This window comes from Lissotriton vulgaris, chromosome 10 (genome assembly GCF_964263255.1).
Source record: "Lissotriton vulgaris chromosome 10, aLisVul1.2, whole genome shotgun sequence".
NCBI classification, from domain to species: domain Eukaryota; kingdom Metazoa; phylum Chordata; class Amphibia; order Caudata; family Salamandridae; genus Lissotriton; species Lissotriton vulgaris.
The window spans coordinates 156,723,318-156,741,619 of NC_141698.1; the positions used below are offsets into that span (position 1 = coordinate 156,723,318).

An 18,302-nucleotide genomic window follows, 5' to 3' on the forward strand; every position below is an offset into this window, starting at 1 on the left:
CAGGGTCACTGCGACCTGCTTCGCTGTTATCAAATGGCTTAACAAGATCCTCTGGCTAATTCCACCGGCAGCCCAGAGAACGGTAATGCTGGCTTTGGTGACACCCAGACTGGACAACGGCAATGTTTTGTACCTGGGCACAAATAGAGCCTCAGTCTGCAGATCATACAGAATGCAGCATCGCGCCTCCGTTTTCGGCTATCTATATATGCTTCAGCTTCACCACTGCTTCTTGAACTACACTGGCTCAAGGTGAACAAGTGCATCGAATTCAAGGCTTTATGCTACATGTTCCAGGCCAAACAAGGCTTGGCATCCTCTTACATCCAATGCCTGTAAAACTCTGTGTGCCTGCCCGACAGTTGAGATCATCCAGCCTCTCACTGTTCTCAGTGCCCAGATTCCGCCTTGCTCGTATGAGAGACCGCTTGTTTTCTTACCTGGGCTCCAAACTCTGGAACTCTCTTCCAGTTGAGCTCAGGAACTGTCACTCTCTGCTAGCGTTCCGTAAGAACATAGAATTTCCTTTTAAACCACCAAGTTTAAATCTCTATCTTAGGGCTGCTGTTAAGCAGCCTGCGGCTCTGCCTGCTGCCGTGTCCAAACCCTGTTGGGTAGCTATGCGCTCTATAAATCAACTAATAAATAAATAATAAAAAAGTACAGTGGTATGCTTTTGCAGTGATAAGATTATACAGTTCAATGCAATAGATAGAACCAAAATGCAATCCTATGGAGGAAAACAAAGTTAAACGGTTTGAAAGACAAGTACTCTACTTATTTCCCCAGACTTCGGAGGTTTAGCACAACACAGGGCAAGGTTCAAGACCGGTAGGTACTGCACTACCAGCGACAGTGGGACAACCAGGTGCAGAGGTCACTGAGCCCAATGTTTTCCAGGCACAGTTTGCAGGTAGGTACCCGCAGTTTTAGGGCAAGTGGCCCAGGAGTTGAAATGAGCACAGGAGGGGGCCACAAAGCAGCACAAAAGCTACACCACCAGTGGCACAAGGGCAGCTGGGTGCAGGGTGCAAATCGGCGTCAGTCGTCCAATGCTTTCCAATAGATGTAGTTGGTTTCAGAAAGAGTCTGCAGGCTTGGACCAGGAGGCTGGACGAAGGCGACCAATGGTTAGGCAGTTAAGTTTGGAGCTGGGGGACACCCGGACACCGACAGTCTGGGGGCAGGGGATACAGTGGTGCCTTTTGTCATTTGTTGAAGTCAGCTCTGGTCTCGGGAGAGGTGCTGGCGGCAGGGCATGCTGGCTTCTTTGAGCAGGGTCGCTGGAGGAGGAGACAGGCTGGTAGTTGTTGTCTTCTCCACTGCTGCACGGCTCTTCGGTCCTTCTTCGTAGGTCGTCGTAATCTTAGGAACAATGTTCATGGGAGCCCTTAAATACTAAATTTAAGAGCGTACTGAGTTCAGGGCAGATATCCAATGGCTACTGTCCTCTAGAGTGACTACACCATTCTAGGTGCTCCTCCCTTTGGGGCGAGGGGCCCAGCCCTGTCCCTATTGGCCTAATTCTCCAATTCAAGATGGAGAATTTTTCAGAGATGGGTTCACCTCAGCACCTGGCCTCCTTAGGAGTGTGCCAGGCTAAGGTGCGTCACTCCTACTCTGCCTTCTAATTTTCTAGCCTGTCCTGCTGCCAAAAGTGGGGCCTGGATAGGTGGGGGGGCACCCATAGTTGGAGCTGCCCAAATGAGCACATCATAAGGTGAGAGCCTTTGAGTCTTGCTGCCAAGTGTTGCTGTTCCTGCCAGCGGGAGATGTAAGGCACCTCCAACCAGAGAAGGCTTTGTTCCTGACCACCACAAAGTCTCTTACCCCATGAGGACAGAAACATGTCTGGTGGTGGGTGGCTGGCAGGGACCAGTCAGCCAGTACACTAGAAGCGGGTCTTTTTTCAGGGGGCATCTCTAAGATGCCCTCTGAGTGCATTTTATTATAAATCCAACTCTGGCATAAGTGTGGGTTTATTATTCTGAGTAGTTTGGTACCAAACTTCCCAGTTTTCAGTAAAGCCATCATGGAGCTGTGGAGTTCGTGTTGACAAACTCCCAGCCAATGTACTCCAAATGGCTTCACAGCACTTACAATGTCTGTGAATGGCACAGCCACTGTAGGGGCATATTGTGCATGCAGCTATGCCCTCACCTGTGGTGTGGTGCTCCCTGCCTTTAGGGTAGTAATGCTTGCTAGATGCCACAGGCAGTGTTGGTGGGCATGGCACCCAGGGATGGGTCACAATCAAATGAGCCCTTGCACACCGATTTTTCACAATTTCATCATGATTGAAAAATGCTCAAGGCAAAAATTATGTGTGCAAGCTTGATACGTAGTTTGTCCCAGTAGCACTTGTGAATGTTCCAAAAACCGGCTGGTGCAACCTTTCGCTCCAGTCACAAGCTGCACAACCATACTGACGTTAGTTAATGAACTGAAAGCAAACTTCAACTTTCTTCCATATAAACCGTGTTTATTCCATATTCTTCAGTCTTTTCAATTCACAACGGAAGCAACTTAATTCAAAGCTTCAAATGCTACAAACATGCCCATCCAGGCTTTATCTTACAGCATGAAGGAATTAACAATACATCCTGGTTCATCATGAAGATATTGATCGAATGCATTTCGGGCTGAAAGCCCTTCTTCAGGGGTGACTTACATTTAAGGAAAGCTCATTAGCTTTGTAAAAATTCTTGGAGGACTGAAACAAAAACAAACCTTAAAAACATGAAATCCATTATCTAAATGTGCCCTCACTCCCTGTGCCCAGTTGTGTGGTAATAGACATGCAAACTTAAACAGAATTTACTTCAATAGCCAAAAACGTGTGTTGCTCACTGAAATGTACGTGCTATAAAGCTGCAAACTCATAATCAATAGTGGCACGTGTTGAACTCAGAAGATGCTCATGTTTCAAACTTACTGTGTCACGGATGTAGAAGTAATATTTTCCCTTTCTCAGTGTCGGAACCGGCTGCTTAACACTTTCGGTTCACTTTCGTGCAACCAACCAAAGATATCCACAAAGTAAAATGCATTTTAAACTTTTATGAATCCCCAGGGCCGCAACCCATTTAATTAAGCCCAACCATGTGACTAACATTGCGAAACCAAAAGAAATATAGATGGATTTACACAGACCACAATCCTGCAAAAAACAATCAATAATGTGAGCAGTAAAAATAACTTTAAAAAGCACTTGTAAACTGAAATACATTTGTTAAATGTGATTTTGTTCGTTGAAACCATCCTCCACATTTGTTTATTCCATATTTCAATGTTCTGGCTCTCTTTGTTGTTTGATGTAGCTCCATATCCCCAAGAAGCCTCCGTAACTAGATGGCATTTTGTTATTATTTAACCTGTTCGACATCTGGGTGCAAATAGACAGAGGGACAAATATTGACAATATCGCAATTAAATGAGCCCATGCACACCAATTTTTCCCAATTTCAGCATGATTAAAAAATGCTCAAGGCAAAAGTTAAAAAAAAGAAATGCAAAAACAACAGTTGATGGACAGAATGCAGAACAATGTCATACATTCACCCCAGTACAGAGATCTGGGCCTAAATCCATCTTTTATTTGCTCACTGTGCCATTCCAGTTTGAACCTAGCCATATGCAAATCAGTCTTGGCCCTGTGCCTCATGGGAACAGTCCAGCATGAATTGCAAGGCAACACTTATGCGTGCAAGCTTGATACGTGCTTTGTGCCAGTAGCATGTGTGAAATTTCGATGAACCGGCTGGTGCAACCTTTCGTTCCAGTTACAACCTACACAGCATTACTGACGTGAGTTAATGAAGTGAAACCAAACTTCAAAGTGAAAAGTTGCACCAGCCGTTTTTTGGAACAATCACAAGTGCTAGTGGGATAAAGCATGTCACTAGCTTTCACTCATAACTTTTGACTTGAGCATTTTTTTAATCATGCTGAAACTGTAAAAAATTGGTATGCTTTGGCTCATTTAATTGCGATATTGTCAGTGTTTGTCTCTTACTACAGTAAGTTGTTTGAAAAAGTCTAAAGCGACATATCCAAGGTCCTAACAACACTTGAACATTTTTTGAAAAAAGTTTGTCAATTCAAAAATGAGTTGAACTTAAGACAATTTTTGAATTGTTGGTGGGCATGGCACCCAGGTATGGGTGCCATGTTGACTTTTCAGTTTAGTGTGCACCAAAACACACAGCCTGCAATGGCAGTGTGTGCGCGTTAAGGTGAGGGGTCTCTGAGGGTGGCATATTATATGCTGTATTCCTCAGAGGTCCTCTCTGGCCACAAGGCCCTTGGTACCAGGGGAACCTTTTACAAGGGACTTACATGTGGCCCTGAGGTGTGCCAAGAGTGGGAACAAAGGTACAGTTTTGGGAAAGAACACAGGTCCTGGGAGCCTGATAGGCAGGGGCCTTGGACACACTTAGTCAATTTGGCATCGGTTATCTGACAAGTTAGGGGGTAGCATTAAAAAAGGGCCCTTTCCTACACATGCTAACGGTTCAGACAATTATATCAGTCATTTTTGAGACTCTTCATCTGCAGCCTACTACATAGCGACTACTTCCGGGTTTGTTAGACCCTGCAATGGAGCTATTATTAAACGTAAATGTAAATTGATACTTGTATAGCGCACTACTCACCCACAAGGGTCTCAAGGCGCTTGTACGAATACCGCTGTGGAACCCATCCTGGCTTTCCCTGTGAGGCTTCCACTCCTGGGCACCCCCAAGGTGGAGGCCAGGCATCCTTAGCGTTGTGGGGGCCGTTGTGGAGATTAAGCAAGCTATTGCCCAGAGTTGCAGAGTGGGATTCCATGATTGGAATAGGCACCGAGGCGAGAATTATCAGGTCCGTGGAATTTTGAGCCCAAGACCCGCCGAGGCGGGGAATTGAAACCTGGTCCCGGCCTAGACCTCTGCATCAGGGTCTGCCGCTCTAATCATTAAGCCACACTTCACCAGCTTCAGTAAAGTCCGCATCTGTCCGGCTGCAGTAAAAGTCTACGTGTCTGGATCAAGATCCATACTTTTGGCAGAAAGATTTTCAACTAGATACAGTGATTTGTCTTCTATGACAAGGAAACACCATTGAATTCTCCAGCTAAAAATGTGCCTCTGCACAGGAATGTAGATTAATGCTGTTGACTACAATATATGTAGACCTCCACAAAAGCATAGCATTGCTTGTAAGGTACAAATTGTCCTAGAGGGATTTCTGTCAGCCATTCACTGAAAACATCCTCGAATATAGGGATGATTTTAGGAAGATCCTTCAGGAAGAGATAATGAGTTCAGTCAAATCAACTTGATTTGATGTGGCAGCGCCCACATATTGCCACGGCTTGGCCGTGAGGTGTTTGTTCTGGCTTTGAATTACAAGATTATATCTTGTAGAAAAAGTCCTCATTAAACCTCTTTTCTCAGAGTCCCTTTCCTTGTAGGCACACTTCTGCCTGCAGTCATTGAAAATTAGGCACTTTGGTATACTAAACCATATACAGTCTTCCACAAAGCTGAGATTTTCATGCAGAATCATTTGAGTTTCCTATTAGCAGCAGATTTTGTGCCAATCAGACCATCTATCATACAATTGTCTTCTAAAATCTCTCCTCTGAAGCAAAGAGTTCCTTGCATTCTGTGAACTTTAGGAGGGGCTTGATGGCCTACTTTAATAAGATGAAGAAAATAAGACAATCTGAATTCCTTTTTTTCAATTATGGACCCATTCATACTGGTCTAGCCAAGACATAACAATGTATCTGTAGATGGACTGTTTGCTCCATTTGAGTGTGTTATGGCAGTGCTAAAAAGAACTTTATTTGATAGGCCCAAAGCCCATTTTACAAGGGGCAGAGCAGTTACTGCTTCATTTGTAAATATCTCCATTTCTGAAATCTGAAAGAGGCTACTTGGAGGTTTGTTCAAACCTTTTGAGGAGATCATTGCCTTGACCTGTATTCAAAAGCAAATTCTCTCCTAGTATCTTTGATTTTTGTAAAAATGTATGTTAAGTGTCACTGATAGGGCGTGGTGGAATACTATTGAAGCGCTCTTCCTTTAAACCACAATGCCAGTTTTCCATCCATTCTAGGCATCATCCTATTTTGCTGCTCTGACCTTTTCTCACTTGAAACTCTGGGCACTTTTGGACTCTCCTCTGAAAGCCTTATGGGTCTGGGGAAGATTTCTATATGCTCTTGGGTCATATAAAGTCCCATCCCATACGTCTCCACCTTTTTATTTTGATTTTTTAAACACTTATATTGTATTGTTTACGATACAAGATCTTTCTAGTACCCTATCATTAGTTGCAGTGCACAGGAAAATAAAGGAATACAGTGTCTATTCTATTAATATCACATTATCTTTCACTAAATAAATAACTTTTGCTTTGCAGGCTCATCAAATATGGTTCATAGTGTGTGGCTGTTGACATCGCCTCTAATAATTGTAATTTTCTCTAGTTTTGCAAAACTGAAATCACAGAGCATATAGCTGTGTCATACGTAAATAATTTATGTGCCAGTCCAAACCAATGCAGCTAAAATAAGTTATGAATGATTTTGTTTTGTGATATTACTTTTAGAGCCCAATAGTACTCGTTGCAAATTTTCAGGGCTCTGATTACCTGTGTGTTTTTTTTTAGGTTGGACAGACATACCCAGGCCACAACTCTCATTTGTCAAATATTTGGAGGCTACCTGCGTTCCAGAGGTATTTTAAAAGAAATGTAGAGCTTGTAACACAAAAAATGTTGATCTTGCACTCATGCTGAATTATATTTTTGGAGCGAAGCATTTACTAACTTTTGTTTTTTCATGTTTGAAACTGTCTTTTTTACAGTTAAGTGCTTGAACTGCAAGGGAGTTTCTGATACATTTGATCCCTACCTTGACATTCCATTGGAAATAAAGGTAAAATCTTTTTGACTTTGTGATATTAAGCAATTCCCCTTCACAAATTCTGGCCTGTTTACAATTTGTACATCTAATGCCATCTGGCTTGGAGATCTCATTATACTCTACAAGAGCCTCCTTATGAGCCTGACAGAAGTAACACCACTCTTTGAAGTGAGTTCTTTCAAACTGTGGAGTAATAAGTTTAATTCTATTTCAGACAGACCAGTTTAAACAGTTTTCTGTATAAAAGCAGCACAGTTCTATAAATAAACAAAGGCATGTGTTCTATGTTCACAGTTTAGTTAAGAAGGCGTCTCAAACAGATACTCCAAACAACTAATGATACATAGCTTAGCTTTCTTAAACTTGTGAATTCCCAATAGATTTCTATTTATCAAATAAGTCTTTTAGTAGGTTGTTGTAATTACAATATTTACTGTAAGTACATTGTAACCATGTGTTTCTAGTTACCAAATTAGATATCATAAGTAATGCTGGACAAGTAAATATCTAAAACTAAAGCCATTAACAATAATATGAATACATATTTTTTTTTAAAACCAGTTTCTTGGAAGAAAATTAGTTTCCTAAGTTAACATTACATCAAATCCCATTGATGTTGTAAGCTTTAAGGACAAGTCAAGTATTTTATTTAGACTTACTGTTCCCATTATTTAGCACAGTGTTTTTCAGGTTAGTTCTGCGATCCCCACACCACAGCCTTGATGTAGTAAATTCTGGGCACACTGTGTCTCCTTCTGAAAAAGAAACCACTCTTCTGATTTTTCTGAATCCCCGCTCTTGACCATTTGATCTCTCAGAGTGCGATATATCATCTCAACCTTTCAAACTTATTTTGTTTTAAAAGATTTGAGACATTGGCTTTTAGGTAATCCCTGTATTTACACTTTTGAGATCAATTTCGATTCACCTTTCTTAGCTTTCTCACAAGCTCCATCTAAAAGTCAAGATCCTGTAAGTCAAAACTATCTCCTTCATCCATAGCTTATGCAATTTCATGTTTCACTAAGGTATGATTTTGGGCTTCTATCTCCTTTTATACCAGCCACAACATTGTTCCCTCAACTTCAGTTAATATAATATACAAGCATCCTCATGTTTTGCTTCAGAACTGCTTATCCGGACCTATCGTAACTCCAATCACTTAGTCTCTATCAGTGTGAACTTCCTAACCACATTCTAGCCTGGTCAAAATCTGTTTTGTACTTCTAAATCATAAGATATCCCATCTACAAGTGTTCAGACTATTTTTATTTTCAACTTTTATGTTTGCTTGATAAGAGACCTGAACGGTTATGCTTTTTTTGTCCCTATCATTCTGGTGAACGATGACCGTTTTTTTATCCACAAAAGTGGTGACAAGAATAGCCTTTAATTGGTTATTTTTCTTAAAATGTTATTATTCAGACTACTTTTTAGATGCTGTTCCATCGCCCCTTTTGCCCTTGAGTGACCTTTACCAAAAATACTTTACTTTTAAGTTAACGTTTATTCCAAACATATACTTATGTCTTAAGGCAATCTAAGTCTCTTTGAAGGCCCAACAGGGTAGACTATAATTTAACTATTTTGTTTGCCCATAAATGAGTATGAATGGTACTCTTGCTTTAATCATTCCCAGTACTGGGGTGCATGTAGTCTCACTTCTGCCTCGCAGCTTCCCAACTAATCAAGATCCATTGAGAGAGTCTCTTGTGCATCAATTTTGGCACAATAATTTCCATATGCAACGTTCAAAGTGCATGGACCATTGGCCATGGAAAGCCACAGGCATCAACCTTGGACCACTTCCTACTTTCACATTAGAAAAGACTGTTAACTAATTCTGTTTGATTTACATACAACAGTGGACTTTTTCTGGGCAATGAATTTCTGCCTTTTATAAAATCTGAATTTAAATTGTAATTTGATTTTTAAAAAGCAAATTGGTTTCCCATATGATTGAAGATTAAATTTAATTGTTAATTAATGGTGGTACTTTCATGCTTATTCTCTTGGAGTAGAGTTTGTGTCACTCTAGTTATCACTGAGAACAGTGCTCCAGCTATGAAGGACCCAGGCATGAATTTCTCTTTATATCTGGGCCTGCTGTTTTTAGATACTTTTATAACGAACATGAGTGTCTCCGACTGATTACTTGCAATGACGATGAACCTTCTAACTTGTTAAGATGTGAAAACCAATGTTGTTCCTTGCATTATTGCATATAATTTGACTAATCCTTCTTTGCCTCATTTACTGCCAGAAAATCATACATTTTTGAAGCCTTGGTCCTTTCCTACCAATTTTGCAGAAAGAAGTTGGAGATTGTATCAGTTTAGGGGTTGGTTTTCTCTTTACATTGAATTCACATCATATCTTGGTTGCATTTATCATTTCTCTGTCACCCTGAATTTTTCTTAATAACGTTATTTATAAACTCACATGCTATTATTTCATAACTCTGCAAAATCAAAAAATATATTTGAGTTCTTCCCATCTCACAAATCTCCATTGAGCCTTCTTTCATCGCAGTTGGCACCTACGCATAGTAAAACTTGCATCGTAACTCTTCCTTATGAAGATTTTTTTCCACTTACCGGTAGGGCTGAAAGGTACTGCTAAAGCTGTTCGAAACTGCCCTTAGCTAGCAGGTACTGCACGTGCATACCTGTCTCATATGCAGCATGTCCCCATCCTTGGACTCCTTCTCCAGTTCCTTTTGTTCCTCTTAAGGGTGTGGCTCAGAATATGCTTCTGTCATGCTCACCAAATTCCTCACGCTCGGCTTAGTCTTGATAGTTTATTTAAAGTTAAGATTAAGGTAAGTATGGAGTTTTGGAGGCCAGACGCAGTATCGAGAGTTGTTTTTGGTGGTAAGGTAATGAGGCATTTGCTCCACCCCTACTTGCCATTTCCTCCCATGGACAATCCCACGTGGAGGTCAACCTCACTAGATGCCTGTAACCCTATGGAAGGTAAATGTACTTGGTCTTGAGACTGTTATCTCCTCAGTACCATGCAGCTTATTCACACGAGACCTTGTTCTTATCATGTAGGTGCGGGCCACAAAGCACCTGGGAATTCATTCCCTTTGGAAACAAAACACTCAACAACTCTGAACACTTTGTGTTACCCTCAAGTCGAGCTAGTCTGGGTGTGAAGTTCGCACGCCAATTTTGCATGACATAGTTAGTCTATCATTCTTAGTGCTTTGCTGTGAGCCTGTTGAGCTGAGAGCTTGATCAGGCCTTCTTCTTGGGCTTCCGTCAGAGGGCAAAGACTCCGTTTGCTTTGATGACTACTGAGTCTTGCTCAGGGCATTCCAGCTTAGCATCCCCTGTTGGCGAACTGTGTTTCAGGCTGATCAGGTATGATGGTCTCTTAACGCTCACTTTGCCCTTCTAGTTGAGCTCGTTTACTGCACTGTGCAGGTACCAATTGAGAAAGGAAAGCATAACGCGGTCAGGAAGCACGAAGCCCAGGTACAAGTGAAGCACAGGAGGCAGGCCTATCCCAGTGTTGCAAACACATGGAGATGATGGACGGAGTGGTGAAACTTTTCAAACACTCACCCGCAGTCACAAATCTGGGTTGAATTTATCATCATTCTTTAGCTCACTTTGCCACCCCAGTTCAGACACAGCTATATGCAAATCAGTCTTGATCCTGTGCTTCATGTGAACAGTCAAGCCTGAACTGTGAAGCCATGTCTTCCCTGGACCTGAAACAAGCATCATGGGACCAGTTTCAGGCTAACAACCCTCATCAGCCAGGCTAGCTTGAATCCAGTGACAAAGTGAGCAAGGGACCTATGTCTGGGCATACCCTGCCAACTTAGGGCGAACACAGCAAATACAAGGAGATGATGGACGGAGTGAAGAAACTTTTCAAACACTCACCCCCAGTCACAGATCTGGGTTGAATCCATCATCATTATTTTGCTCACTTTGCCACCCCAGTTCAGACACAGCTATCTGCAAATCAGTCTTAACCCTGTGCCTCATGGGAACAGTCCAGTCCTAACTGCCAAGCCATGTCTTCCCTGGACCGGAAACAAGCATCCTGGGACCGGTTTCGGGCTAACAGGCCTCATCAGCAAGCCAGACACATTATCTGTACACCAAAAATACAGAAGGTACAAGAAAAAGTAGAAGCACTACGAGACACTGACTCTCACTAATCTTGCCTCTCTGGACACCTAGCTGCTTTATTCATTTTGGGAAAGCACTCTGACAGTAGAAAAGCACTGCTGTAATAAATTTGTGAACTTTGCCACCTTTTAAGACAGTTCACTTTCTGGAGTAACAAAAGTTGCTACCAGTTCCACTTGCACGGCCCAGGGCAGTGTCTTTGTTTCCTTCATCTGAAACATCTAAGAAACATTCTCGCTTGTCATGACACCTTTACCAGAGCTTCAGGTATCACAACATTTGTGATATCCGTGATAGGTCATGGGTCTACCTTGTCTTTGGCACTGGTTAAGCTCTTTTTGTCAAGTCTTCAAATTACTCAAATTGTGACTTGTCACTGTTTATCTGGTCTCTTCCCCCAAAAATTACAATTGCTGCCACTCTGACTTTATTCTCCTAACTAGTTATCTCTCTGGCAAGATCAAAATAAAGATTCTATGCTTAGTTTTTAAATCGTTATATTGGACAAATCTACATTCACCATGTCTAAATTAGTGCTGTATTGCTCATCATTTTTTGTTTGTTTTGTGACTGTCTCATTTAAAAAAAAAAAAAAAAGCTGAGCTGAGTAGGAAATATTTTAACATTACACCTGTGCTTTCGAATTCTCTACTTCCCCCTACTAGCCCCTCATATCTTCTGCTTTGCATTTATTTTCAAATAACATCCCTAACTGATATGGTCTCTACGTCCTTTTGCCATCTGTACTTGTTGGCAAGAAACCACTGGACAGACATGTGAGTGCCTAAGAAATCATGAAAGGTCAGTCAAAATCACTAATGAGCATGTTCCTCCCTTAACAGTGGAGTCAAAAATAAACAGAGGCCCAGTTTCTACTTTTAATCATATTTCGAAAACTTGCATTCAGGTGGCGTCAATAAACATGGTGCTAATTAACTGTAATGTTTCTTCCAAAATTCTTCATATTCATAGCTCCATGATTATCTAATTTATTTGTTCTGTTTATATTACTGTAACCGTACTATGACCTCACAAAGACAGGTGCACATTCATCACAACCATCAAATTAAGATGGGACTCATCTCTTTGTCAGGACACATTGTTGAAAAGTCTTCCACTGTGTTGATGCTCATCGTTTACAGAAATCAAACAATGCTTTTTTTTTTTACATGTATCACTCTTAATAGGTAATTAGTTGTAAAGTCTGAATGCTATTTGGTCAATGTTTTTCACCTAAAAGGACCATCTATTGCTTTGACTTTGTTACAATTACCTAGTTTATGGTATCTCAATTGGAAACTTTGGATTGGGCCAGTGTTCTCATATGGAAACACAATCTTTAGATTTTTGAGCTAGTTCAAGTTTGCTGGATTATGAAGCATGTTTGCACAAGAGGTTTAATTGTTAACTGTGCACAATATCATACTTGCTAAAAGTTTCAGGCAGTAGGAAAAATATTTCTAAACGGAAAAGCTTTATTTAATCACCTATCCCACGATATATGCGGGTCAGTATCTATTTCCAGATCCTTCCTTCCTTTGTTTAAACTAAATAACCTATTGCAAATATTTTGACAATAACTGGAAGCAATAGGAGGGTTGCGGCTGATGCACAGCTATAGACGAAAGCTGAAAGTCGTGCTCAATTACTTTTTAATGTTTGGTATAGGAAATATTGCATTACCACCCTTATAATTGATGATGTGTGCTATCAGGGTTATAACTTGATTTATCTCTACACTTGCCTTGACTTAGTGCTTTCTCAAAGCCATCAAGAAGGATACAGTGTGGGCCAGCAAGAGCTGACAGTTGGAGACTTGCAAGGGGAGTGCCATCGGCTGCCTGGGTGAGAACACCTGCCTTGGTGGAAATGGAGGGAGGCAGGCGGGAGAGACAAGGTACTTTAATATTGTTATGGGCTAGCCCTGGTCTCTCCCCTCCTACCCTCCTCAGACTCTACTCCCTGCAGTGACAACCAAAAGAAAGCAGGCAATGGAAGGTGTTCAGTACAAGGAGGCCTATTTAAAAATGAAACCCTGCATGGCTTCAGCTATCATGAACTGGAGCTGTTTTGTGTCCAAGTATTAAACATTGCTCTCTCTTATTATTACCTCGGAAAGAAACTGCCCCATTCAATATGGCAAAAAATGAAAAGGTTTTCATTGAAACTCCGTATTATTATAAATGGTATTGTTATATTTCTCATACGTTTTCATCCAACTTGTTCATAGCTCAAATCTATTTAGTCCTACATTTTTTAAACATCTTCTCAAACAGTATTCAGACACAAGGGCTCCAATTTTTTGCTTATTTACAGATCTTCTGGTTTGCCCTAGTAAATTCTGCTTACCACCGTCCAGTATCTGTCCATTACCAACTTTTGCAATCCTTTTTTTAATGATCCTATAACGGTTTTCTAACTTTTGTTTTAAATCTACTTTGTTGGAATGTTTTCAACTCCTTTTTACGGTTTAAAAAAATTCATTGTATGTTAGAAGCAGTGCCATGCACTCAATCTTGCAAAACCAGCATTTGGGTAATTTACCCAACGTGACCCAACATTTCTTGTCCTTATAAGTAGCAACAGCTCAGCTTCTACCACTACGAACTGTTTGCTTCACATTCACAAAGGCTAAAGGTTCATTGCGCATGGAAGGGTCATTTAATGCAAACCATTTGAACATCAGTGCGGATGCTTAATGCAAATGTTTCATAAGCTTTTGGAAAGGTGCAACTTTAAAAACGTGTAATTTCAAAGGTGACTTTCGAGGATGTAGATCAGTCTGACCTTCTTTACTATTGTCTTAAATGGCAGCAATTTCATTTTCTATTAAAATATTCTTGCGTCTTAAGGGCTTCTTCACACACATTCTAAAAAATCTGATGTCTGTTTCTTAATTTATAATCTGCATTGTATAAGAAATTCATATGTCCCGTTGTGCATCCAACCTCTTCCAGCCTAAATGGATTCACTGTACCTCTAAAAACCAGAAGTTTTTGTTTTCCTGATACATGTTCTAATTCTATAGTCATAATCTTGTGAAACATTGTCAAAGAGAGGGAACCCTTATGATGGGCTTTGATATGGGTGAAGTGGAGAAATGACCGTTATCACTGTTTAACTTTATCCTTATCCAATTCCCTGTTGTCACAGCATATTATGTTAAGTCTGACCTGTACCAATTCTTCTTGGGTCAGAACATGAGTATCAAAATTGGAACAATGCAGAAAAAATTAGCAATTCTCCAGCACAAGTATGCCTTCCAAATTTGTGTAGTGTTACCTATTTTCAGGGCCAAGTTGTAACTGCTATTCCTTTCAAAGGTCTAAAGCAAGAGTGTGTTCTATGGTTGAAAGTCCAAACCAGCATGCCAAGACTGACATTTTCCTGAAATTCTTCTTTAACCAGGTAATGTTTCCTAAACCTAATACCGTTTCTGACATTACTGATATAATCTAGATAGCAGAATTAAATTCTACGCTACACTGAATAATGCGGTTACCGTTGGTGAAATTCAAACTACCTATGCCAATTTCTGGAGTTGTCTCATAAACCATTTAGAAGCAGTAAACATGGAATTTTTCCAAGCATGTCAGCCTGCTACCATAGGAATACCTTGATTTCAGCAGGTTCTGAGACATGCCTATCTTTTCTTATAGACAGCAGAAAAAGGTTTTTCTTTTGAAAGCTCGTATCCCCTTGGTGGCACTTTACCTGTGAACCATATATACCCTCAAGTTATTTGGCTGTACAAAGCCATGTAATGCAACCCTTATACAGAATTATTAGTACATTCCTTTTCTTAAGGTAGCATGCAGTTGAGATTTGTTTTGTATGCTTTCGCTTTTGATTGATTCAGTCAAAGCTTATTAGCTTTGACTCCATCTTCATAATTTTCAGTTCCTCAGCACTGTTTTCTGAGAGTTTGGCTTTTTATAAAGGCAGGCGACTTAGTGGATAGGTAAATGTAAATGTGTGTATACTTGTAAAGCGCACTGCCGCCCCATCTCGGGGCATCCTGGCGCTGTATACCGATGTGGAACCCTGTGAAATGCCCCCTCCTGGGCACCCCTAATGTGAAGCCAGGCATCCCAGCGCTTTTGGGGCGTTGTGGAGATTAAGCAAGCTATTGCCCAGAGTTGCAGAGTGGGACCCATGATTAGAGTAGACAAGTGTGGGGCCAATACTGAAATTCGTTGTAGTGGAGTTATGGGTCAATATCTTAATCTCACTTATCTTGACTATCTATATTCCATGTTATGCTTGAGTACCTTTTGTGTTTGTGAGTTTTAGATTGGGGTCAGTGGAGCTAAATATAACTTTCCCGTAAATGTCAATACACCATTACAGCTGGGTCCAGATTTACTGGCTGGGTTTGTGAGTCATTGGCATAAGATTGTCTTTTTGTACAGAAACCTCAAACCTTAGTGTTCAGTATGTCAGACTTTCTCGTTAAAGGTTTTTGACTAGTGGTAAAGGCTATTTAGGGTGCACTTAAGTATTATTCAGTTGATATGTAACCTTTGTATTCGTGGCATATATAGCTGTAGATGCACATGATGTGTATAATGCCGGCAGAAAAAAGAGAAGAGGATTCCCTTGGACACACTATTAATTACAACGTCCACCACCTGTGTCACACACTATTTTCAGACTGAAATCAGCCAATACCAAATCATACGCTACTCAAACACAGTTTAAAAGTATAAACTAATTTTTTTCTACATAAGCATTTGTCTTTATTAATATATTTAACACAAGTATTCAATAAAATTAATTTAAAAACAATACATGTTCGACAGTTTTGAGCAAAATACAATTATATCAGGGATTCTCACACAAAATGAAATTAAAACATTTTTAAATCATACATGTACATATACACATTCAATATATACTAATTATGACCTGCATAATCGAGACAAAAAAAATCACAAAAGACATTAAAATTATCTAATTTAATTGTACATTGTTTTTGAGAACACCCAGGTCCATTCTTGTAAATTATATTTGCACCCTTCTCTGTCTGTCTTATTCGATTGTACTTTCCTTATGCGTCGACACGTTTCGATGGTTTGTCTTCATTCTGTACCATCTTTTTCAAGACAAAGAGAAATTATTTTGCTGTCCCGATACACTATTATGCTTGTTTCTACCATGAATAATTCATTGGCTCGGTACAGGGTTGCCTGCTTTTATGGGATATGTCTTCCTCAACAATTCCAATCTGGCTCACAGTAGTAACTGTTTCCTAGTTGGTTGTGCCAGTGGTTCCAGATGGTTAAATGTTCTTTCACGAATGTCTGTGATGTTACTTCTACCCGTTTTCCGATATCCCCTGCAGTTTGGTTACTGTATCGCCGATGTGTCCTCTAACTAGATGTATTACGCTCGATACCCTGTAACATTTGTATAACTTCGTTCTTTAAATTTTGCACGTTTCTTATAATGGCCGCACCCTTGATGCACTCCTGTTACTGGTATTACGTCCCTGACTCTAATATGGTGGGTCTGCGCCTTAGGTTCGGCGTCAGCACTTCTACTCGTCCGCTCGCGTTTCTCTGTAGGATCTTGAAGACATAATGCCGGCAGTCCAGTGTTGGGCTGGGAGATTCATTTAACACATAAGAGCATTCTGGGATATGTAGTGTTTGGTTGATTTCAATTGAAGTTAGTCACCTGAAAACAGCGGTATGCAAAGGAAAAGCACTATGTTGGTTTTTTCTTCGTAGAAATTTCGACTGAGGTATAATGACCATAACTACTGATGGAAATGTCCATTGGAATAGAGTCACTTTTTAGAGTCTTTTTTTCTACATTCTGGTTCAGCCTTGTCTCCAACAAGCTCCTGGTCAACTGCTTGCGATGATAGTTTTCGGGCCGTTTGAATTCTCCAGCCCGCTGGTATGCCAATCTACCCAGTCCGTTTCGACAACTGGGATCTCTTCAACACCCTGTCTGGGACCTTTCCTATTGGGTCTACTCCATCATCTTCCCCGCCAAGAATGGCCAATTCGTAATGGAAAGGACTCCATTACAGAACTGTCCAGTGTCGAGCCAGATATTCCTGGACATACCGCCACCAGGTATGTAACCTCTGCCCCAGGACCATAACGAAGCCTTCTCTTCATTCAAAGAAGGCACTGTTTTATCACCGGGAATGACAACTCACTCACCGCCCCATCGCGCAGCAGCAAGGGGTCGACACCCTTGCTCTCTTCGGGGATATGGACATTGAAGAAGAAACTATAGCCACAGACTTGGCCGACCAGTCTCTGTCTTCCATTCCCAAGGCCAGTTCTCACTCGGACTCCAAACCTGAAGAAATTCAGCCAGTCAATATTCACACGAGGAAGACCTCTGCTGTGAGTAGAACACCCCTCCCTTCTCCTCTTTACAGTCACTGAACAGAAGCTGAGTACTGCCCTCAATGGGGTCTGGCATGGAGCCCTGAAGACCAGAGTCACACCTCCGATCCACCACTGCCTAAAGGCCATGGGCTACACCAAAAACCTGGTTTGGATCAGGGGCCAAGCCAGCTTCCTGTGTCAAAGCACATACTGAAGCCTTGGTGCCTAACTCTGGTGTCGAAGACAGCTTCCAGACCACCTTCAGCAGCCAAAGTGAGCCAGAAACCATCTTTGATGACAAAGCACCCAGCATTGCAACCGAGGACCAGGAAAAACCTATCATGCTACGACTTCAGGAAGAGCTCCATGCCAGGAAAAAGCAAATCCTGATCCACCCACAAACTGTCAGAATCCTCTCACGTTCTCCACCAAAGCCTCGCGACTCCTATTTAAAAAAGACTTTTGAGGAAACTCTTGACTTGCAGCCCGAACCACCGTGCCAAAATGAGGAGGCACCATGACCGAGGCACCAGATCTCTGCTTCCCCAGCCCTGTCCACTTCCTCTCCATCTTCTTCTCCTCTTCTTCCATCCTCTGCACTTCATCGCAACCAAAGGCAGCCCCTCTACCTGAATCACCAGAGGGCTCTCCACATTTTGCCATTGTGGGGACAGCCCAGGCAATCCATAGGATTCCCTATAATGCCCCATTTGACCCACAGCCACATGTTCACCCTCAACAAATATATCCTGTTGGAGCACTTCCACATGATAACGCTCCCGGATGTCATCCCTCTATTACAGCAAAGCAACTGGATTACTGCCCATGACCTGAAGGATGCCTACTTCCTCATCCCGATCCACCCTGCACATCTTCAGTTCAGGG

At 41.4% G+C, this 18,302-nt stretch overlaps 1 protein-coding gene and 1 non-coding gene across 5 annotated transcripts in view; both read left to right on the plus strand.

Moving 5' to 3' along the window:
- USP42 (ubiquitin specific peptidase 42) overlaps positions 1 to 18,302 on the plus strand; it is a 674,575-nt gene that overhangs the window by 174,274 nt on the left and 481,999 nt on the right. For all 4 annotated transcript variants that reach the window (XM_086940745.1, XM_086940747.1, XM_086940748.1 and 1 more), the window contains exons 6-7: positions 6,661 to 6,728; positions 6,858 to 6,928. In XM_086940745.1, coding sequence (XP_086796871.1) covers positions 6,661 to 6,728; positions 6,858 to 6,928 — 139 coding nt within the window. The remainder of the gene's footprint in view (positions 1 to 6,660; positions 6,729 to 6,857; positions 6,929 to 18,302) is intronic.
- LOC147684875 (U6 spliceosomal RNA) lies at positions 14,253 to 14,357 on the plus strand. Its single transcript, XR_015300838.1, has one exon. It is a non-coding gene; the product is annotated as a U6 spliceosomal RNA (small nuclear RNA).